The sequence below is a fragment of the Pongo pygmaeus genome, chromosome 8, assembly GCF_028885625.2.
Source record: "Pongo pygmaeus isolate AG05252 chromosome 8, NHGRI_mPonPyg2-v2.0_pri, whole genome shotgun sequence".
Classification (NCBI taxonomy): domain Eukaryota; kingdom Metazoa; phylum Chordata; class Mammalia; order Primates; family Hominidae; genus Pongo; species Pongo pygmaeus.
In genome coordinates this window covers 129,159,960-129,183,815 of record NC_072381.2, presented here as the reverse complement: position 1 = coordinate 129,183,815, position 23,856 = coordinate 129,159,960, and the positions used below count along the sequence as shown (strand labels likewise).

General features: G+C 46.4%; 1 protein-coding gene across 3 annotated transcripts in view; it reads left to right on the top strand.

The window, feature by feature from the left end:
- CPXM2 (carboxypeptidase X, M14 family member 2) overlaps window positions 1–23,242 on the top strand; it is a 148,169-nt gene extending 124,927 nt beyond the window's left edge. For 2 of the 3 annotated variants that reach the window (XM_054435773.2, XM_054435774.2), the window contains 6 exons: window positions 137–333; window positions 1,681–1,860; window positions 6,691–6,988; window positions 11,513–11,652; window positions 14,103–14,202; window positions 21,865–23,242. In XM_054435773.2, the coding sequence (XP_054291748.1) occupies window positions 137–333; window positions 1,681–1,860; window positions 6,691–6,988; window positions 11,513–11,652; window positions 14,103–14,202; window positions 21,865–22,118 (1,169 nt within the window). In that variant the 3' untranslated portion in view covers window positions 22,119–23,242. The remainder of the gene's footprint in view (window positions 1–136; window positions 334–1,680; window positions 1,861–6,690; window positions 6,989–11,512; window positions 11,653–14,102; window positions 14,203–21,864) is intronic. The other variant, XM_054435776.2, reaches the window with a different exon arrangement.
- The last annotated feature ends 614 nt before the right edge of the window (window positions 23,243–23,856 follow it).

Sequence of the window (23,856 nt, the reverse complement as noted above, 5' to 3'; positions counted from 1 at the left end):
TTGTTTGAAAGAACAAATAGGCCTAAAATGGTAAGCTTATATTATTCAAGACGTTCCCCCCCAACACAATGTGACAAGCACCGTTTGGCCCTGTGTTTCAACATGAACCTGTGTTTCTCTCTGTCTTTGAGTAAAGGTGAGCCCGAGTTCCACTACATCGCGGGAGCCCACGGCAATGAGGTGCTGGGCCGGGAGCTGCTGCTGCTGCTGGTGCAGTTCCTGTGCCAGGAGTACTTGGCCGGGAATGCGCGCATCGTCCACCTGGTGGAGGAGACGCGGATTCACATCCTCCCCTCCCTCAATCCCGATGGCTATGAGAAGGCCTACGAAGGGGTAATGGCTCTGGCCCATCTCACCCAATAGGACATGGGCAGCGAGGCCCCAGCTCCAGAGTATGCCCGGCCCTAGGGTTATGCAAAATTCCACCTTATGAGGTTTATTTATTTGTTTATTTTTTTGAGTCGGAGTCTCCCTCTGTTGCCCAGGCTGGAGTACAGTGGCGCGATCTCCACTCACTGCAACCTCTGCCTCCTGGATTCGAGCGATTTGCCTCAGCCTCCTAAGTAGCTGGGATTACGGCCACCAGCCACCATGCCCAGCTAATTTTTGTATTTTTAGTAGAGAGGAGGTTGGCCAGGCTGGTCTCAAACTCATGCCTAAGGTAATCCGCCAGCCTTGGCCTCCCAAAGTGCTGGGATTACAGGTGTAAGCCACCGTGCCTGGCCACATGAGTTTTATTTTTGAGTGTCTCTGCTGAGGCAGGGAAGCCTCAGGTTTATGAAAGGTGCAAAGCAGGCATTGAGAATGATGGTGGCTTTGAGAGGTGGACATGCCGACAAATTGGAGGACGTGAAGATGAACAGCAATATTGCTATATACACAATGATAATGGAATCCAATAGTAACACTTTATGTTGGCTGAGCACTTAATCATGGCATGTGTTAGCCTTGATTATTACCTTTAATCTTCTCATCAGTGTTCTGAGGATAGTTGTATTATTCTGATATATTCTTTATATTTTGTGTTCCAATTATGATATAGAATGTATATAGGTTATAGGTGTGCATAGAATATGCATATGTACAGAATTATGTATAAAGAGAATATAGAGTATAGTTAGTATTATGTTGTGTTGTGTATTGACAGTGATATATCTCAATACCTGGGAATAAATGTTTATATTAAAACAAGGGTACCTATCAAATGCAAGCTTTACGGTATAGAAATGTGGTCACATTTATTGATGGATGCAGATATAGTCAGTTAGGAATTTTCATTGCTAAATAGTGAGCCAGAATCACGGGCAGGCAGGGAGAATGCATTACTATGGTGGCCATTGATGATGAGTTCATTGCTACTCAGAGGTTCACCTGGCCAGTACAGAGGAGAGGAAGGTAGGGGTGGAAGAAGGAACCTAATGCATTTTAAGCACTTCCATGTGGCAGGGGTGGTTCTCTGCATTCCCTCTTTGGAGTAATTTGGCTGAACTATCTATCACTCACCAAATATTAATAGGAAGTTTTTCAATATTCTCCTTTAGATGCCATCTTTGGGTCAAAGGGCATCTAGAGGCTTAGAGACATTCCCCAAGGGGAAGTGGAGACAGATGCATCTTGTATGGTAGACAGTCCGTGTTGTCCTACAGCCTGTGCATTCTTCACACTCTCACTTGTCTCCAGGGCTCGGAGCTGGGAGGCTGGTCCCTGGGACGCTGGACCCATGATGGAATTGACATCAACAACAACTTTCCTGATTTAAACACGCTGCTCTGGGAGGCAGAGGATCGACAGAACGTCCCCAGGAAAGTTCCCAATCACTATATTGCAATCCCTGAGTGGTTTCTGTCAGAAAATGCCACGGTGAGTCAAAATACCCCTCATCTGTAAAGCAGCCAAAGGCCAGGCTTAACCCCCATTGGTATTTGCAGAGGATAGGACATTTAAGAAAGAGACAAAACTGTTTTTTTCTTTCATGTTTTCTCCAAAAGCAGAGAAGTGTGCTAGATAATAACTACCTTTTAGTTGAATATTTGGGGAGATTCTTCATAGAGGAGAAATCATTTAATTGTATTTCTTAACAAGCACATGGAGCTTCAAAACCAAAACAATCTCCCCTGAATTGCACATGTTTGTTACTACCTTTATTATCTTTTTCACTGTTGGTTATATTACTAAGAAATTATCCTTAGCCCTCACTGATTGCTTAATATATCTTATTTTTTATTTTAGTACATCCCCTTGGGTTTACTACATGTGGTGTTTCTTTGGAAAGAAAAATGAAATTAGATGAGAAATATTTCCCCAGATTTCTTAGGTCTTGTTTTACAAAGAGTATGTTGCAGAAGAAATAATTCTCCCATACCTCTTATTGTCTTTCCTGGTCATCATAGTTGAGCTCCTTACTCTGATTCTTTGATCGTAAACATCCTTCAACAGTTCTACCTTTGTTGATATATAAGTTAGTGTTAGGTTCAGCTGCAGCAACAGAAAAATCAAAATAGTGCCTTAACAACGTAAAAGTTTATTTCTTTCTTCACATAAAAGTACCCTGGAAGCCAGCCAAGGGCCAGCCAAGTAGAAACCTGGTAATCATCAGGAACCCAGGATTCATTTCTCTCTCTCTCTGTCTCTGCCATGTCAGCATGTGACACTCATCTTCAAGGTCATAATCCAGGGTGGCAGCTGATGCTCCAGCTGTCGTGTCTCTGAAGGAACAGGAAAGAAGGGGCTTGGGGAAAAGAAAAAGTTTTCTCTCAGATAATTCAATTTCCTATAAGCGGTTCTACATAATACTTCTGCTTAACTCTCACCTGCCAGAATTCAGTTGCACATGGTATCAACCACTGCAATGAAGGCTGGGAAATGCTATATTTTAGACAAGCATATTGCAAGCTCAAAACAAACAAACAAACAACAACAAAAAAAGATTGGACTTCTCCTACTGTGGATTCAAGGTAGCTGGAGAGAGGACAGCAGCTCTCCCTTGGCGTTCCAGCGTCCGGCACAGCACATGTGGGTGCCGCTTACTTGAGGAGGAGCAGCAGGGTGGGCTCCTTTAGTGACTCACAGTACAGGGTCATCCAGGCCCTCCGGAAGTGAGCAGTAGGGTGAGGAAGACAGACGGTGGCAATGCCACTTGGTTCAGTTAGGATGCCCAAGGGTGCTGATGCGGGCAGGAGACTAGGGAGGACCCTGAGTCTTCTGTCTTCTAAATCTGCTCTCATGTTTCCCACAGAACCTGTTTCAGTTGTTTTTTGTTCATTTGTTTGTTTTTCCACCTAACATCCTAATGGCACCTGGCAAAGTTGAGAATTCAAGCTATGTTATACTTTGGGAACACTTAGACCAAAATTGGAATTTGGTTGCCAGCTTTCTTAGCCACTAGGCTATAAGAACTAAGTAATCCTTTTAGCACAACTGTACAGAGTCTCTGGATGTTCAGTCTTTGCTTTTAGACTAGAATTTAGTTATTTGAGCTTGTTGACTAGAACTACAAGGAGAATTACACAATTCTATCATCACCAAAACTTTTCTCAATTGTGGATAGATTAGATAGATAAGAAATCAGCAAAGATAAAGATTTGAATAACAAGGCTAGCAGGCTTGACATAAGGGATGTATAAGAATTCTATAACCAATGATTAGATAATATTCTTCTCAATAATCCTGTAACATTTTTTAAAAATTGATGATAAACTGGGCTTATAAGGGAAATCACAACAAATTTCAGAGAATAGGTGTCAGACGGACCTTGGTCTCACCACCATACAATTAAACTAGAAGGCTGTAATAAGATTAATGAAAACCTCATCATGTATTTAGAAAATAAAAAACTTCTAAAGAATAAGTCAAAGAAAAAAATACTGGGAACTAAAAAATAATTAGAACTGAATAATAATGAAAATATTACATATGAAAATTCGTGGATTACAGCAAAGAATAGTGCTTTAGGGAAATTTATAACTAAGTTATTATATTGCAAAAGAAGGCTGAAAGTTAACTAACTTGAGGAGTTAGCAAATAAGTAAATAAATAAATAAATAAATAAATAAATAAATAAATAACAAAAGAAACCCAAAGAAAGGGAGATTAATTTAAAAACAGGGGCATTGGGAGGTTTAGACAGGCAGATCACCTGAGGTCAGGAGTTCAAGACTAGCATGGGCAACATGGTGAAATCCTGTCTCTACTAAAAATACAAAAATTAGCCATGCATGGTGGTACACAACTGTGGTCCCAACTACTTGGGAGGCTGAGGTAGGAGGATCGCTTTAACCTGGGAGGTGGAGGTTGCAGTGAGCTGAGATTGTGCCACTGCACTCCACCCTGGGCAACAGAGTGAGACCCTGTCTCAAAAAAAAAACTAAAATACATAAAATAAATAAAAAGCAAGGGCAAAAATCAATGAAATGATAGGAAACAAATAAATAATATTAAGTGATTTGTCTATAGAAAGGTGTGTTTGACAAAATTTAACAATTGTTCACAATAATATCTTGCCAAATTTTGAATATAGCTTTTAGTGTAAGGAAGGCTATTTTAGGTAAGATACAAATGGCATTAATCATAAAAGATTAGTAAATTTGACTACATGGAGATAAGAAAGCCTGTTCATCAAAAGATTTGAAAAACTGTGACAAGCTACAAATTGGGAGGAGTTATTTATAAATTATATAACTGAGAAAGTTGAAAATTTAAAAGCTGAAGAATAACAAATAATAAAAATGTGAACAATTCAGCAGAAAAATGGGCAAAAGGTAAGAGAGGAGGAAACAGAGTTAATAAACATGACAAGATGTTCTACCTCACTAGTACTAAGGAAACGCGATGAGAGAACATTATATGTCCATTGTCTGGCAAAAGTAAAAAGCCCCCAGTGTGGGAGGGAATACGGGACAGTAGGTTTCCTATACATTGTGGGTGAGTATACATTGGCATAATGATTTTGGAAAATAATTTGATTATTTTGTAAAGTAGAATATTTCTATATCCTCCGCCTCTGCAATTTCACTTCTGGTGATATGTGCAAGATAAATTCCAACACATACGTACCAGAAGACAGTAAAAGAAAGTTCAAAGCAACAGTGTTCATTATAGCAAAAGATTGAAAATTACCAATGCCCATCATCTAAGAATAGGTATTAACACATTAAATGAGATCACCATATTGAAGTGAAAAAAGCCTGGAAATAGCTTTATTCAACAACAGGATGACTCTGGAAACCACAAGATTAAGTGGGAGGAAAAAAGAAATTGCAGAAGGCAACCAGCAGTATAGTTGCGCCCTTCCGCCCCCGCCTTTTTTTTTAGATCAAAAGCAAGTAAAACCAAACGATATATTTTCAGGTATACACATATGGGATAAAACAAAAGAAGGAGAATGAGAATCACAACACTTAGGATACAGTGGGTGCCTTCGAGTGGGAGGCAGGAGGGTGGATAGGTAGGATGGTATAGGCACACAGAACAGAAATTGTTAGTGAGGTCTGCGGTTGGATGGTGGGTTCACAGGTGTTTTCCATATTGAAGTAAATAACAGAAGGGAATCCCAGCACTTTGGGAGGCTGAGGCGGGCAGATCACGAGGTCAGGAGATCAACACCATCCTGGCCAACATGGTGAAAACCCATCTCTACTGCAATACAAAATATTAGTCAGGTGTGGTGGTGTGCACCTGTAGTCCCAGCTAGTCAGGAGGCTGAGGTAGGGGAATCGCCTGAACCCGGGAGGCGGAGGTTGCAGTGAGCCGAGATCGCGCCACCGCACTCCAGCCTGGGCACAGAGCAAGACTCCGTCTGAAATAAATAAATAAATAAAACCAGAGGGGGACCAAGCACAGACCAACAGTGATACTGTGCAATGAATTAAGCTCTCTCATTGGTCCAATCCAGGGCCCCTGATATGTTTAAACTAAAACAACAACACTTAATGAATCCCAAGTCCATTTCATCCCTTACTCAGTTTTCTATACTGCATGGTGAAAGGATTTCCAATATCTGTTCTTTGTCATTGTCGATTTGATCTTACTGAGATTATCTTCACGGGGATTAGCAATTTATGATAAATACTTGTTCCACTGACCACTGTTTGACCATATCAAACTTTCAAATTTTAGCTTTTAACATCGTTTTCTTTTTTTCTTGAATTTTATTGTTAAACGATGTCAAACTTACAGAATTAGGGAGGAAGCTGCCCAGGATCGCCATGGACCCATTTCAGCTCTGACACTTAACCAATTCCTGTTTCATCCACATCTTCCCTCTCTTTCTCCTCCTCCCCCAGATTACTGAAGCTAACCCCAGGCATCATAGCATTTCCTTTGTAAAGATTTCAGTAGGTTTCTCTAAAAAATAAAGGCACTCTTCTACAAACATAAGGCATTACCATTATTATATCAAAATAAAATGTTCCTTAATATTGTCAAGTATCTGGTCGGTGCTCACATTTCCCCTGTTATTCCCGCCTCCCCAAGGTTGTTTAAATCAAGATCCAAACAAAGCCCATTCATTTTGATTGGTTTATGAGTCTTTCTAAGTCTCCTTCACGTTTTCCCAGAATTGATTTTGAAATTCTAAACTTTACTAAGATTATTCCACAAAAGCACTGCTTTTTTGACTATGTCCCTGTTTGACAGCTGGGGAGAGAAAACGACTTCCTGCTCGTTTTACTCGTCCATTTGGGATGTTCACAGGTGGCCGCCGAGACCAGAGCAGTCATAGCCTGGATGGAAAAAATCCCTTTTGTGCTGGGCGGCAACCTGCAGGGCGGCGAGCTGGTGGTGGCGTACCCCTACGACCTGGTGCGGTCCCCCTGGAAGACGCAGGAACACACCCCCACCCCCGACGACCACGTGTTCCGCTGGCTGGCCTACTCCTATGCCTCCACGCACCGCCTCATGACAGACGCCCGGAGGAGGGTGTGCCACACGGAGGACTTCCAGAAGGAGGAGGGCACTGTCAATGGGGCCTCCTGGCACACCGTCGCTGGAAGTAAGCCTCCCTCTGGGGGAGAGTGGGCTGCGGGTGCAGAAGGACACTGCAGGGGTCTCCTCCTGGCCCTCCTGGTGTCACTACTGTCCCATTGTCACTAAGTGGTGGCTGCCACGGTGGAGCACTTAGGACCTGCCAGCGCTTTCCTAAGCACAACACTCAGGCTCTCCTTCCATCCTTGCCCCAGTCTCACTTTCCAGTGCACACAAAGGAGGTAACTGGGGCTGGAGACCCAAAGGGATCTGCTCGAGCAAGAAAGACACCGGACTGGGATCTCTGACTCCGTGGCCTGTGCTTAGCCTCCAAGCTGTTCAGATTTGATAGGGTCAGAGATGGGTAAAACTGGAGTTAATGGCAATATTGGACAACAACAAAAGAAACCCCAACCCAGTGAAGGGGTGGAGAGCATGCTGGTGCTGGCGCTGGAGCCCGAGTTTTTCTTTTCTTAGCCGTAAGAGCTGTTCTGTTCTTGGGTGACGTCCTGTGCTGTAAACCCACAGAAGGGGCCAGGCATCCATCCCGAGCTCAGCTGTGAAGGGACTCTGAGCTGCAGACTGAACCTGTGGTGAGGACAGTTCCGTTTATACCTGCTGTCCTCCAGTGGCCAGCGGGACGGCCTGTCACACTCATACCCACAGGCTGCGGTCAATGCTGACTGTGTGCTGCATGGGGAATTCAAAGTATTGCTTCTGGCATCCACTCAGGACTGTAGAGGCTCCCAGGAGAGACTTCAGAAATTCCTTCACAGCAGCCAGAGGGCCCCACGGTCCACAAGTCAGGACAAGCACTTTGTTTCCTGTCTCAGGGCTGTTCCCTAAGCCAGGAGGGACGAGGATGTCCCATTTCCGAAGTCCCTCTGCATTGACTGCAGGACCCCAGGCATAATGCTTCTTGCTTGTTTCCTTCCCTTCGTGAGGGTTGGTCAAGACGATGATGAATTTGCAAAATATTTTCATGTCAGACTGAGGGGTTCAAATCCCACCCTGTCACTTAGTTGCTGTGTGATGCAGGGCCAGTTACTTAACCTCTCTGAACTTTTGCACTTTTTCATTTGTAAAAACGGGCATGATGATGAAGAGGAGGAGGATGGTGGTGGTAGTACCAGCTCCCTCTAGGAAGCTGTGAGGATTACGCAGGTGGAAGATGTGGCTGTGCTTGACGTCGTGTGGCTCACAGAAACAACTGGGATAAGTTCCCATCCCCTGTGGACTCCCTTCTGCAGTAACACAGCTGCTGTGAAACCTCATATGAGCACATCCTTATTTTCGGTTTCACTGTACTGATAAGCGTTAATATTATTTGACTTTGTTAGAAACTCAGCCTTCACATACTTTTCAAGTATGTTCCCACCCTTGGGAAACGAAAAACAAAGTAGAAATAGTTGTTTCCCTGGCCATTTTAAAACATGTATAGATAGCTTGACGTTTTTGTCTTTTACAGACCAAGCAGAGGCATTTTATCTAAATCCATCATGGTTTTACCTTGTATGAAATTTTAAAAAATGCAAATCTCTATCTATCAAGAAAAATTCCTAATGGCAAAAAACATTCTTGCTTTTCAAGTTTTTAGCCCTAAAAACCCACCTACAAAAAGCTTTAAGTAAAATACCTGTTTATTTTTTATGGCTGCTGTGACTAAATTAGGCATGGGCACACCTGGATTCCCCAGTGTTGGTCACTCGTAACATTTTTCGAAGTTGGCTGCCGCACAATCACATAGGTAGCGTTTGATTTTTTTTCTATCCATTATATTTTCCATTATTTCCGGGACTTTGCGGCAGAGTCATGTGGTAGCTTGAGCCTTTTTAATCATTCATCTTCCTGACAGTGTGATGAAGTCTGCAGATTCATTACTTTGAGGATTAATGAAATGTGACTTGTAATTTCCTTTCCTCCCCCTCCCTCTCCTCTCCACCTTTTTGTTCCATTTTTTTTCTCACTCATTAACTGTGCCCTGCCAGGCACTAGTTAATGGGGAGTGGCCCAGTTGAGAGCAAGGGTCAATACATTTTGAAATGCACATCGTTTGGAGTGTGTGTGCTTTCACTCCAGACTCCTGTGACCCTCTCTGTACCTGCAACCCTGCACCTTTTCCTCCACGGTGAAGGCAGGTGTTGTGGTTGCATCAGATGCACAGAGCTGTAAGGAATGCGGCTGTGCCTTCCCTGCTGAAGCTGGTGACAAGAGAAGGATGCTAGTCAGGGAGAGAACACAAAGGAATGTCTCACCACCCCAACTAGGACTGAAGACTTGTGAACAACTGTCTGGGGCATGTCATGGCCCCTTGTTCACACACTTCAGACAGGAAGTCACATTTTGCTTTTGAAGCCCTTCTCTGGCCACGTGTTCTCAGCAAGGCGATACACTCTGGAAGGCTGGCAGGCAGCAGCAAGACAGCGTGGCCCAAGCTTCTCCACCTCCCTCTGGTTTCTCATTTTGCCAGTTCTTCTAAAGCTTCCTATGCTCTGAAGACACATATTGCAAAATGGTAGGCTCGCTCCAGAATGTTTAAATATCGCATTTATTTCAGTGCTAACGAGGACTAAAAGGGTGGAAGTGACAATCTATTTTCTCTGCAGACAGGTGTTCGGCCCTCCCAGGAAGCTGAAACCTGTGCTCCCTGGTGGTTTGTTGCCCCCTGGCCTTCTTGCACTGTCTGTAATTCCATACTGCAGGTTTGACCGAAGGAATTTTGACCAATCTCCTTCAATGAGACTGGGGCCCATGTGAGGGATTTTCCATTGACTTGGCTCTGTCCCACCCTTTTTATTCCACTGCTCTCACTGCAAACACGCTCACTGTGTTTCATCACAGGCTTGATCAGAGGCCCGTTGCTGATGACATGTGAATGGTTCGAATCTGGAATTGGGTAGAGTGTGGCTGTATACTTAATGCCATTTTGCCTCTGACTTCAGTGACCAGGCAACAGATTGACAGAGTTGCTCTTGAAACCCCAAAGCCATGGTTTTGATACTGAGCATTGCAGGAGAGGGTTCCTTCTGGTGCACTAAGTGAGAATGAAGAAAAGTTGTCCCAGGCACAGAACACTCCTGCTTTCTGTGACCCTGACCCTAGAGCCCAGGGAGGGTGGTCAGAGGGGCATCCTACTGGGTGAGTCACGCAGAGCGCAGCTTGCTAATCATCATCCTGTTCAAAAACAAAAATGTTGGGAAGGAAGCCACTGGTACTTCATGCCGTGAAACACTCATTTATTTATTTCACAAATGTTGAATAGTATAGTGGGTGGAATGGTGACCTCCCCAGAAGATAATGTCTGCTTTCTAAAACCCCACACCTGGGAATGTTAGCTTATTTGGAGAACGAGTCTTGGCAGGTATCATTATATTCAGGGTCTCCAGATGGGGTCACCCTGTGTTACCTGGATGGGCCTTAAGATCAGTGGGAAGTGTCCTTGTAAGGGACAGAAGCAAGACAGAAGAAGAGAAGCCCATATGAAGACAGAGGCAGAGAGCTGAGTGATGCGGCCTCAAGACAAAGAATGCCAGGGGTTCCCCAGAAGCTGCCAGAGTCAAGGAAGGCTCCTCCCCTAGAGGAGGCCCCCCCTTCTAGAGGCTTTGGAGGGACCACAGACACCTTGATTTCAGACTTCTGGCCTCTGAGACTGTGAGAGAATAAATTTCTGTTGCTTTAAGTCAACCATTTGGTGGTAATTTGTATTATAACAGCGGCCCTAGGAAATGAGTCCGGATACCGACTACACATTAGGCTGGGGCTTCCTGTCCTGCTGTCGTCATGCTAGGAGGCAGAAGGCTTGTCTGCTTTCAGGCGTACTGGAAGAGTGGGTTTGCCTACAAGTCCCCAAGCAGTGATGCTCTATTCGGAGCCATGGGCAAGGGCATGTAGACCTGGGCCCAAACCCTGACTCTGGCCCTTTCCAACACATACAAGGTCCTGGGTACTATTCTTCCCCTTCTCAACCTCAATTTTCCTATTTGTAAAATTGTGCTGTGTTGCCTACCTCTGCTGGGTTTGGGGTGAAAATTAAGTAACCTAATGGCTGCAGAGTGCTTAGGACAGATCCTGGCTTATAGGAGGCACTTGGCAAACAGTGGTAAGGATTGCAATTTTTGGAATCAAAATAGAAGACTGTCATAGAGCTATAGCTGAGACAGCATAACTGTAGAGATAAACTTAATCAAACACTTAAAACCTATACTGTTCGTACATGATAGCTTTACTCCAAAAATGGAGCATTAAACTTTTTTACTTTAATAAAGTATTTTATCTAAATAGCACTTACTTCAGTTCCTCTTTTGTCAAAGACACACTTCCATGTGTCTGTCCTCACCACAAGCCATTCTGATTGCATCTTCTCTCCAAACTCTTTCTAACTCACACACATTTGCTCTAATGCAAATTTTTGTCTGTAGTAGATACTTGATGTCTCCCTGTTTAAACAAGGCCTTCCGAATGTTCTTAAACATCCCTGCTGCCCCCTGTGCCCCATTCCCCAGTGCCATTTTGAGTATTGTTCAGTTAAAGTGTTGTCCGGTTGGCTTGGCAGGTCTGAACGATTTCAGCTACCTTCATACGAACTGCTTCGAACTGTCCATCTACGTGGGCTGTGATAAATATCCACATGAGAGCCAGCTGCCCGAGGAATGGGAGAATAACCGGGAATCTCTGATCGTGTTCATGGAGCAGGTATACTGCGGGTGTGTGGCTGGGATGAGGGGGACTAGCTGGGGGATGAGGCTGCCGAGGTGGCTGAAAGTATGGGATGGAATTAGAGCTTCCGACCTTGGCCGTCATCCTGGGCCAGCACAGTGCTGCGAGGAGCCACTGTGTGTTGACACTTGAGCAGGCCCCAGGGAAGAGAGCTCTAAACCAATGGTCATTGTCCCCACTGGCCTGGAGCAACTGGGACTGGTTCCTGAGCTCTCTGATGCTGCTCTGCAGGGAACAGGTGCTATGAGTTTGAGCCAATGTGCCCAGGCCCCTTGTCTCAGTCTACTCCGGCTGCCATCACAAAACACCGCGGACCAGGTGGCTTACAAGGCAGACTTGCAGCTCTGGAGGCTGGAAGTCCGAGAACAAGCTGCCCACAGGGTCGGTGTCCTTGGAGGCTTGTCTCCTCGGCTGCCTTCTTGCCACCTCTTCATGCGGTGGTTATCCCTCTGTGCATGCGCCTCTGTGTATGAGTCCAAATTTCCTCTTAGGAGGACGCCGCCTTAACAGCCTCATTTTCGCTTAATTACCTCTTTGAAGGCTCCATCTCTAAATAGTCACATTCTGAGATACTGGGGTTAGGGCTTCAACATATGAATACGGGGGGTCGGGGTGGGGTGGGGACACAACTGAGTCCCTAACACCCTCCCAGGCCTTCAGAGTCACTGTTGCAGGTGGCAGGGGTGAATGACCTGGGAGCAGCTTTAACAAGTACCACTGGGCTCTGCTGTCCAGCTGGGGAGGGGCTGCTGCTGCCTCCACTGAGAACCTTGGACACCTCCCTGCCGTAGGCTGTCAAGGACACATCCATCTTGCAGCATTAGTGAATTCACCAGTTCTAGTTCTGCGACTAACCAAACAATATCCAGGCCCCACTAAGGAACAGACTAACTGGAAAGTAATGGATTAAACAGAAACAAGTGTCAAGCCTCAGGGCTCCTGCTTTTTCTAAGTGTTAATTCTGACTGCACCGTAACCTCCATCCATTAGGAAGTAAGACCCTGAGGCTGGACACAAGGTTCCCCTTCCATGGGTTGTGCTCAGGAGTCAGAAGGCACATTCAGCCCATGGCTTTGGCTGGCACTTTTGGCTGCACTTCTGCATAGGGGGCAGAGGTTGGCACCAGGATTTAGCATCTGACTCTGTCCCATGATGGTCTTGGGAGACCCAGCCCCCAGTGAGCTACTCTGACACAGAAGGATGTGAGTCTATTTTTCCTTCTTAGGGGAACCTCTCACCCAAGGAATTCCTGTTCCCACCCTGGAATTTTGTAAGAGAAGGCTCTTTTTCTTTTGCATCTCTGTAAAGAGAAAGACTTGACTGTAAGAACCTGATCAGTCTTAAGTAATGATGCCATAGCCAAAGGGCCTCCTATGGATAAAATGCCCAGTCCTCAAAATATGCGTAAAGTCATTGGTAATGATGGAATGTCACCTTGGATTGGCACATCATTCTACAGGTGGGGAAACTGAGGCATAAGGTTTGAGTGCATGGCATGACACAAGTCATTGGAAGGGTCTATGCATGGAGTTGTCATCTATAGGAAGGTTTCTTTGCATTGTTTCTTTTCCCTCTGACTTTTAAGTCAGCAAGTCCCACAAAGTCAATAAATGTGCCTATAAAAATTAAATTTCAGTTTTTAGTAAATGTGTTTCTGTGAACCGTCTCGGATCCTAATATTTTTTGAGCCTCTGGACATTCTAATGGAAGACTTTCTGGTGCAAGAACCCAAAAGAAATGCAGAAGTTTACATTCCAAATCCACACAGAGCCAGGTGATCCTATAACCGGAGGACTCCTATTTTTCTGAGATAATTAAATTGGTTTTTTTCTCTTCTTTCCTCCTTTCTCCTTTCCCCTGCTTCCCACTTAGCCCTTTTTGAAATGCAAAATAACCTGTCACTTCCCCCTCAGCAGACATTCCCTGCAGGGCAAGCTCATCTGTGCTCCAAGGCAGACTGCCCACCTCCAGGGGCTGGCCTCGGAGGGCATGCCGAAAGCATGCCCACTGGCCACTTCTACAACTTATTTCTGCCCAGGAAGGTGCCAACTCAACTGTCTGGTAGATAAGACACCAGGCTAGCAGGGGGACCCCTGCCTTTGCTCACTAGCCCCCTCCCCTTATAAAAGTATCGGCTTTTTGCTCCAAAGGAGAAGTGGCACATTTTAAAGCAGGATGCTTCCCTAATGCTAGCTTGAGAAATAAGTTCACTTTTCTTACACTAAGACCTCGCCCTTGTTAATTGAACCTGACATGCAGCGAGCAATGAACCTGCTTTTCGGTTCCAAGCCTTCTGAGCAAGACGTGGTGCTGTGTGAGTTCTTGGTGGGAACCGGCCAATGGCGGGTTGACAGCCCACTCCATTGTGCCGGTTGTGTCCAGAGCTGGTCAGTGACCTCACCCTGTGTCTCATGTTCGCTGAGCAGGTTCATCGTGGCATTAAAGGCTTGGTGAGAGATTCACATGGAAAAGGAATCCCAAATGCCATTATCTCCGTAGAAGGCATTAACCATGACATCCGAACAGGTAACTGCAAATGTGTACAGACTGTCTCTTGGTAAGAAATACCTATTTTTTTAGGCGTTTTACTTGGGTTACAATCATGAAATGACTGCCAGAAATGTCTTACTCAGAGCCAAATTACAGCCTCCTTCCTTTAAATTTCCCACTTTTCAAGAGACCCTTGAAAGGGAGGTTTTCAGCCTGTGCTTCCTGGTTGCTCGCCGTCCCTTTCACAGGATGGTCATGCAGCAGCCAGCTGACCTCCAGGCGCAGTGGAAGTTTCTAAGGAGTTGAGGAAGCAGCTCTGTCTCTATGGAGTTGTTGCATCTGCAGGCAGCTTAGCTCTCAGACCAGGTGGAATGTGGCCTGTGTCCATGAGTGCAGAGGGGCCAGGGAGCGAGGGAGCCAAGCTGCTCCGGAGAGGGAGAAGCCGTAGACTGGGCGACTTGTGGAGGAGTGGAGTTTGAAGGGACCAGCAGCAAGAGGACAGCTGGAGGGGTGGGTTGGGACTGGCTAGAGAGGATGCAATTTTTCCATTAAAGCACAGGAAATCACTAAGCGTGATGTCTTAGGAAGACTCAGGTGTCTGTAATGTGAAGGATAGGATAAGAATAACAGTAACAATAAATGTGGGCATCTCCTATATGCCACTCTCTTCATAGCATTCTTGTATTAACTCTGTCATTTAACTCCATCATTCCTCACATAAATTGTATTTTCTTGATGCTGTCATTAGATGAAATGCGTCAGGGAGACTCAGCTCCCACTCACTGGAAGGGATGAGTGTCTGGTGGTGTTAACTAGTCAGGGTTAGCATGCATGATTCCCTTTTGAATGGAGGGTACAAAATTCTAGGAACTTGGATAATCTGAGGGTCAGAGGATGATCTCTAACAGTCAGTGCTGACATCTTATTCCAACTCTCTTTGCTGTGGAAGAAAAGAAATTGTAAGACCCAGGGTTTTATAAACCAAATATGAAGTGGCCATACCACGTCAGGACAGCAGAAGGCTGCCCCTGGATCACTCAGCAACAGCAGGAACAAGGAGCTATTCCCCACACGATCTGTTCTCAAAGAACGCTCATACATGCTTTCTCTCAGTTGTTTTCACCTTATCCCTTCGAGGGAGACAGGCCATTCTTTCCCACTTATTCAGATGAAAAACAGAAGCTCAAGGAGGGCAGTGACCCACTGATGGTTAAGGAGTAAGTGGGGTTTGGCTTCAGGTCTCCGACCCCCAGGTGGGCTGGAAGATGCCCTGCAGGTGCCCCTCAGGGTCCCAGAGGACTCTGCCCTGTTCTTTGCTGGTTAGAAAGTGGTATGAAAATAAGGTGCTTGACAAGTCCAGGTTTTTCTTTTGTGCCACAGGGCTGTCGTGACCTGGGATGCCCCACTCAAAACTGAAAATGCTGTGTCCCACTCCCCACCCCTGTCCTAGGCAAACAGGGCTGACTGTCCCATGATCTGACTTCCCACTGCTCCCCGTGGACTGACAGCTACACAGGGGGTCATCACAGCGGCACCTCTGTCCACCTGCACGGGGGGTCATCACTGCGGCGCCTCTGTCCACCTGAACCTTCTTCCCTGGGGGGTCCCTGGGTTCCTGCCTCCTCCCTTTCAGGTCTTTGCTCAGACGTCACCGTCTCAGTGCAACCAACCCTGACCCATATGAGCACGGCACACCTCCCCGCTGCCCTGTTGGTCCCTCTTACCTGCCCCAACTTTATCCCTTCCCTGTGGCATGTCTCCCTTCTAACACACCATGTAATAGGCTCATGTGTACTCTGCTCATTATTTGTTTCTGTCTCTTCGCCCCCACGAGGTCAGGAGCCCTTGACTATTTTGTTGGTTTGTTCCTCAATGTATTAGGAGCACCCTGCCTGGCCACTTCTGAGCAGTGGATGCTCGATAAATACTTGTTGGTGAATGGGCGGATGAACAGTCCATGATGTTCCAGGATTACCCAGTGAGTGGCAGAGCTATGATTTGAGCCAAGCACTGGAGACTTCAAATCTGGTGCTCCTTCATTTCCATGCCATTTTTCTTGAACAGGGAGGAGAGGCTCCTTCTCTGCAAACTGTTCCCATGATCCTATCGTGCCAACAAAAGATCCCATTCCACCTGCCAGGAAGCAGACTTTGGGACATTAGGATGAGGTGAGGCTGGCGTTCAGACCTGGCCCATGTATCCTTCATTGCCAGGCTCCCTAGCAGTGGGCCCGGCATAAAAGACCAAATATGTAAATGGGTGAAATGTGTCTAAAATGCCACAAAATAGTAGATTGCTGTGTAATGCCATAAATTGCATTTTTCCCATCTAGTTACTGATTTCTTTGCTCAATAATATTTTCTGAACATTCCTACCATTTGTCACTGATCTTATAGCCATGAACCATGAGGCTTCACACTGAATACCGTGGAATTTTGTACGTAGTAGCCCCTCATAGGTGTTCATTTTTTTCATATATTTATTCACTATTCCTTAATTAATTCAGCAAATGTAGATTGCATAGCTGGAATGTGCCAGAGACCACGCAGAGTGTTGGCGATCATTATGCATGAAAGGCTGTGTGATGTGGTTCTGCATAGGATTTGTATTTTAAACATTACAAATGAAGCTCCTTTGAAATGACAATTCTAAAAGAGCCTAGAACATTCCTTGACTATTTAGTGCTTTGTATGCAGTGTGAGAAAATGTGGGAGTTTTGAACTGAGTGGGAGATAAAAAGACCCTGGGGCCTCATAAGCCAAGATAGAATACTTTGCCTAATGGGTGCTGAGTTTCAAGCCCCTGCAATCAAGGAGACAGTTTTGATGAGCTAATGGAAAATGCATCTCCCTCCCTTGATTTTCCCCTCTATAAATAATTTCCCAGTGTATTCTCCTGACAGATAAACTCCATACTTTACACACGGCTCTTTTTTCTGTTTCACAATCTTTCGGTTCTCAAGAAAAGCTCTGAATTTGCCTTGATTTCTGTCTGAGGTTTATGTGATCTGACAAGTTTTATTTCGGGATGGATTTTGCATAAAATAAACAGGCGTATTAAATGGAATTCCACAGGGAGGGAAGCTGGTAGGAATGCTTTGAGTTAGATGCATATCAGTATGTTAGACAGACACCTGGCTCACCGTTCCACATATCTGTCCTTTGCTTGGGGGGGTACTGAACTGACCTGCTCATGTGTGGACATTCTTTGGGCCTGAGTTGCCCCTTCTGCCCATGTATAGGAGATGTGTCAGGGTGGCAGGAGAAATTATAAGGAAAGACGCAAACCTTCTTAGAAGGTCAGAAGGTTTTGCAAAAGCTTCGGAAGGGCAAAGGGTAGATAACAAGGGAATGTAAAGGAATTTATCTAGATGAATTTGTTTACTTATGTCTCCAGAAACCAACCTTTGATCATTTGCACACAGGACTGCTCTCTACTCGGGGGGTCGACAATGTTAATTACCCACAAATTGTGTTTGCTCCAAGCCTTTGTCATTAAATCTGTACTAAATAAATACAAACGTCTCTGGCTTATGGGGGCTGCAGTCTCGTCAGTGGTGCTAAGCCGTGCAGTCCCCTAGCCACACGCTCAGGCAAAATGCCTGTGTCTGCATACCTCTTTCATCCATCGCTTGGCCAGAGTCTGCAGGACAGGCTTGGCATGCATGAATGACCGGGATGCCCATTATGTGTTGACTTCCACTGCAGCTCCCTAGAAGGTTCACCCTGAACACAGACCTGAGCACTCATGGGGACAGCAGCCCAACACTGCATCTCCTGCTTTTCATAATGTGAGTGATTCCAGACTTTTCCAGTGGCTAGAGACAGAAGCAGAGAAAATGAGAGCCTCAAGGAAGACATGGGGAAAACAGCCAAGAACTGAGGACAGCGTGCCCTGCCAGGCCAGTGAGGGCATCAGGCAGATCCATGTCTCTGCAGTAGAAGCTTTGAGATGACATGGCCAACACCCCTCATTCTGACTGTGTGAACCCACACACAGTCCTGATCGTTGTATTCATTCTTTTGACCTTTCTTATTGAGCTCCTACTGTGCACCAGACTAGAAATACTGCGGTGAGCAAAACAAATATGGCCTCTAAAAGTACACATTCTAGTGAAGGAGACCTAGAGATAATTCCAAAGGAAGATTTAAAAGTTTACTACACACTATGATCCGTGCCATGAAAAAAATAAATCAAGTGATATTTACAAATAGATGGGAAAGCCAAGGAAGGGTCCCTCCCTAAGGGACATACACAGGCTGGCCTTTAGAAGAGCAGAGAATAGCATTCCGGTTGGAGGGAACAGGAATTGCAAAGGCTCAGAGTCAAGAATCAAGGAACAAAAGGAAGACTTGTGTGGCTGGAGAGAGGCCAGCTGGGAGCAGTGGAGTGCAATGATGTGGAAGGGGCCCCCAGGACCTGCGTTGGGTTTTACTCTAAGCACTGAGCCCTTATCTGAATGGGGTGAACCCTCAGGGGGGACACTGTCTCCACCTGCTTGTCTATTTCTCCTCAAAAATTAGAGGGCTTACCTGACAGGGCCACAAGGACAGAACAAATTTCTTGAAAATTAGTAAGAATAGCTTTCATTATTAAAAACAAACTCTAGAACTGGTGTGGTGGCTCACGCCTGTAATCCTTGGCACTTCGGGAGGCCGAGGCAGGCGGATCATGAGGTCAGGAGTTCGAGACCAGCCTGGCCAATATGATGAAACCCCATCTCTACTAAAAAAAACAAAAAAATAAAAAAATTAGCCGAGCGTGATGGTGCACACCTGTAATCCCAGCTACTCGGGAGGCTAAGGCAGGAGAATTGCTTGAACCCGGGAAGCAGAGATTGCAGTGAGCTGAGATCATGCCACTGTACTCCAGCCTGGGCGATAGAGTGAGACTCTGTCTCAAAAAAACAAAACAAAACAAAAAACGAACTCTAGGCATTTAAATGGAATCTTGCAAGGCCTGACTTTACAAAAGGTGAAAGGAAGTGGACCTGGCACAGGAGTTGGGAACAGCAGTGGGAACAGTATATGCAAAGCCCCGAGGTGTGAGATGTGTGTGTCCTGAGACACCACTGCAAGGCACTGAGAATGGCTGGAACAAAGGGGTATGAGATACAATAGGGGAGGGCAGGAACTGGGACCCCAGAGGCTCAGGCCACCCAAGGACTTTGGATCTGATCGCCATGTGGCCCTGCGGCAACAGCAGGTTTAGGGAGTAAGCACCATGATGTGTGTGAGAAGGCCAGCGACAGCACAGAGAGTGGACTGGGGAGGGGCAGGGAGGGCTTCTTCTGGCTTTTGCGGGGATAAGGGGACTCACAAAGGCTTCTTATTAGAAATATGAACTTGAGCCAGTTATGCTGATAACCATTAATTGTGGGTTTCTTTCACTGCTCAGCTTACTGAACACCTCCCTTGATGAGAACCTGGGCTGCCCCCTCCCTGAGGTATTTCAACTAACTTCCAAGTGCCATTGAGTCAGGTGCTCCCACTGAGAGGTTTGCTTCCAGGGGCCTCCAAAGTCCAACGCCCCACAACAGCTGTTGGTGGGGGCAGGCTCTCGGCCTTAACTAATCCCCTCTGAGCACCCTTGGTAGTTGAGACCTAATATGCTCTGCTTCTCAGGCCAGTAAGCCACGTGCTCTCCTGGTTGCTCACTTCTCTCCAGCCCATTCAGATAAACCAATGTTCAGACCTGTTCAGTGTTCAATCCAGGAGGATAAACAGCACGCATGTTGAGCACAGAAGAGGAAAACATGGGCTCTTCAGGCGCCTACAGCTTTAATACAGGGCCGAGGCAGGAAGCGGAGGCCATTTCCACTCTCAAGGACATACTGCCTGGTAGCAGGGAGAGGGCAGAGGACAGGGAGGGCATGTGGAGGAGGTGGCTCGCTCAGGCTTGTCAGGGACTGTGGGGACCCTGAGGGAGATCTCCAAAGACAAACTTTGCTGCGAGGCTCGAGTCACCTGATGGTATAATTCAGCCTGTCGATGTGCTCCTGAAAAGGTATAGCGTGGCATTTTATTTAGTTGAAGAACTTGCCATTTCATTAAAAAAAGACCCAGGACACAGCACCAAGAAATGCCAGGGAGCCGCCCACCTGAGCGCGTACCTGGGCCTCTCAGATGGAGTCCTGTTTTCCATTCAGCTCCTTAATGATGTACATGTGGCAAACGACTGCCTCCATATTTCATTTCCCATCATGTCCTGTGCTCCTGTGAGCTCAGTGTATTGCACGGGGTGTCTTGGATGAATTGAGATTAGAATGTGCATGATTTCAACATGATGCTTCAAAGTGTTATAGATCTGTATGTGGGAGACGTATATTTACAAACACACACATAGTTTTCTTCCATCCGTTAGAAGACTTCAGGACTTGTTAAGACAAGCAAACCTTGACCAGGGCCTACTTAGTACTTGATCAAACCCAACCTTTTCTCTACCTGGCTCCAAAACTTTAGACTGGGCAGGACATTCAGGTTGTCACAAGTGAAAGACTGCTGATTACTAGCCGTGTGACCTGGTGCAGGATACTACACCTCTCTGGGCATCAAATTACTCACGTAGAAAAGGGAATAAGCATGCAGCCTGCATCACAGAGTCACTTGGAGTGTTCAGTAAGCCAGTGCCAGCCTCATCTTTCTGTGTGTGGGTAGTGTTCCCCAGGATGGCCTCTGATGTCTCCTTTTCTGTCTCATGGTCTCTGATATGCTGTGGATCTAAATGTTCTCACCAGGCTGTAGGCTCTCTGGGAGGAGCGACCTCAGCCTAGAACCTGTCTTTTTTTTTTTTTTTTTGAGACAGAGTCTCACTCTGTCGCCCAGGCTGGAGTGCAGTGGCGTGATCCCAGCTCACTGCAACCTCCGCCTCCTGGGTTCAAGCGATTCTCCTGTCTCTTCCTCCAGAGTAGCTGGGATTACAGGCGCCCACCACCACACCCAGCCTCCCAAAGTGCTGAGATTACAGGCGTGAACCACCGCGCCCACCACAGGGATCCAGCCTGGAGCTGAGGATGGACCGGGTCACATTAGGCGCCTGGGAGGTAATCGGCCGGTAGTTACCTGGGAGGCATGGGCACCACCTCAGCTCCAGCATGGGTCTCATGGTCTCAAGGCTCCTCTGCCCCACAGCATCCATGTATAGATGGCCCTGCAACTCCCAAGTCTCTCCAGGCCCCAGCCAGGGAATGGGGTACAGGTGCCAGGGCCTCTCTGGGGCCATCTGACCTCAGTCCATGTAGTCCTTTCCTTCTCTTTCCAGAAGTGAAGAACCCACGCCTTTAAAAAATGGTTATTGTGTACTTGCAGCCATGCTAAGGCAGCCAGGAGGCCCTGCACTGATGGCTTTTCAAGATGGCATTTTGTGGCGAGGGCATACCGTTTGGAAGTTCAAGTTCATAATGAATGGCTCATATTGTCACAGAGCATTAGTGATCGGCTCTCCAGCTTTGCTCCTGTGTATTGACACTGCGGGGAGCCTATACCTCCCCTCTCTGTTAAAACCATTAAGGCAGCTTTCAGAGAGGAAAACATCTTGGCTTCCAAAATGCATTAAGAATTTGCATCTGCAGGAGCTCGGATTCCACATTGCCAGCCTGAGAGTCTCTCTCTGGCCCAGGGAGCTGGTCTTGGAGGAGGGCTGGCGGGATCTGCATTAGCAAGAGCTGCTCTGAGTCTCCCCTGGTTTTCTTTTTCACAGCCAACGATGGGGACTACTGGCGCCTCCTGAACCCTGGAGAGTATGCAGTCACAGCAAAGGCCGAAGGCTTCACTGCATCCACCAAGAACTGTATGGTTGGCTATGACATGGGGGCCACATGGTGTGACTTCACACTTAGCAAAACCAACATGGCCAGGATCCGAGAGATCATGGAGAAGTTTGGGAAGCAGCCCGTCAGCCTGCCAGCCAGGCGGCTGAAGCTGCAGGGACGGAAGAGACGACAGCGTGGGTGACTCTCCTGGGCCCTTGAGACTCGTCTGGGACCCATGCAAATTAAACCAACCTGGTAGTAGCTCCATAGTGGACTCACTCACTGTTGTTTCCTCTGTAATTCAAGAAGTGCCTGGAAGAGAGGGTGCATTGTGAGGCAGGTCCCAAAAGGGAAGGCTGGAGGCTGAGGCTGTTTTCTTTTCTTTGTTCCCATTTATCCAAATAACTTGGACAGAGCAGCAAAGAAAACCTGAGGGGAGTGAGAGAACTCAGCAAGCCAACCTGGGAATCAGAGAGAGAAAGAGAAAGAGGGGAGCCTGTCCGTTCAGAGCCTCCTGGCTGCATAGAAAAGGATTCTGGTGCTTCCCCTGTTTGCGTGACAGCAAGGGTTCCACACGCATTTGCAATTTGCACAGCTAAAATTGCAGCATTTCCCCAGCTGGGCTGTCCCAAATGTTACCATTTGAGATGCTCCCGGGCATCCTAAGAGAATCCACCCTCTCTGGCCCTGGGACATTGCAAGCTGCTACAAATAAATTCTGTGTTCTTTTGACAATAGCATCATTGCCAAGTGCGTATCAGTGAGCCTCTTGAAGCTGTTTAGTCTCTTTTTCAACAAAGGAGTGTGTTCAGAAAAGGAGAGAGAGGCTGAGATCATTCAGGAGTTTGTTGGGCAGCAAGCATGGAGCTTCTTGCACAAATTCTGGGTCCATAAAGAACCCCCAAACTCCCTGCTGATCCAGTAGCCCTGGAGGTTCCCCAGGTAGGGAGAGCCTGAGATGCCAGCCTTCCTGAAGGGCCAGATAATTTAGCCTGGATCTCTTCTTTTACCTGCTAGGACTGGAAAGAGCCAGAAGTGGGGTGGCCTGAAGCCCTCTCTCTGCTTGAGGTATTGCCCCTGCGTGGAATTGAGTGCTCATGGGTTGGCCTCATATCAGCCTGGGAGTTATTTTTGATACGTAGAATGCCAGATCTTCCAGATTAGGCTAAATGTAATGAAAACCTCTTAGGATTATCTGTGGAGCATCAGTTTGGGAAGAATTACTGAATTATCTTGCAAGAAAAAAGTATGTCTCACTTTTTGTTAATGTTGCTGCCTCATTGACCTGGGAAAAATGAAAAAAATAAAATAAAGCAAATGATAAGACCCTTCTGGTGTGTGTGGCTTTTCTGGGTAGGCTTGCAGCCACCCCACTACCTCTTTCTGAGGTTGGTCAGCCTAGACAAGGTGCCTGCTTAGGGGTGGCCATCCTGCACCCTCACTAAGCTCAGCACTGATGCTGACAGCACTATGTTCTCTGCCTCTTTCCCAGGAGAGACACATGTTTGGGACCCACTATTGGCTCTTGGAGATGCCAGTGAGCATCTTTAGAGAAAAGATTCTCATGTAGCTTTTGCACAATCTATACTCAGGGTCAGCTAACTTTTCTTTAAAAGGGTCAGTAAATATCTTAGGCTTTGCAAGCCATACAGTCTCTGTCATAACCACTCAGCTCTGCTATTGTAGCACAAAAGCAGACATATACAGTACAGAAATGAATGGGCCAGCACTTTGGGAGGCCGAGGTGGGCAGATTGCCTTAGGTCAGGAGTTTGAGACCAACCTGGATAACATGATGAAACCCTGTCTCTGCGAAATATACAAAAATTAGCTGGGCATGGTGGTACATGCCTGTAGTCCCAGCTACTCAGGTGGCTGAGGCAGGAGAATCATTTCAACCTGGGAGGCATAGGTTGCAGTGAGCCAAGGTCACACCATTGC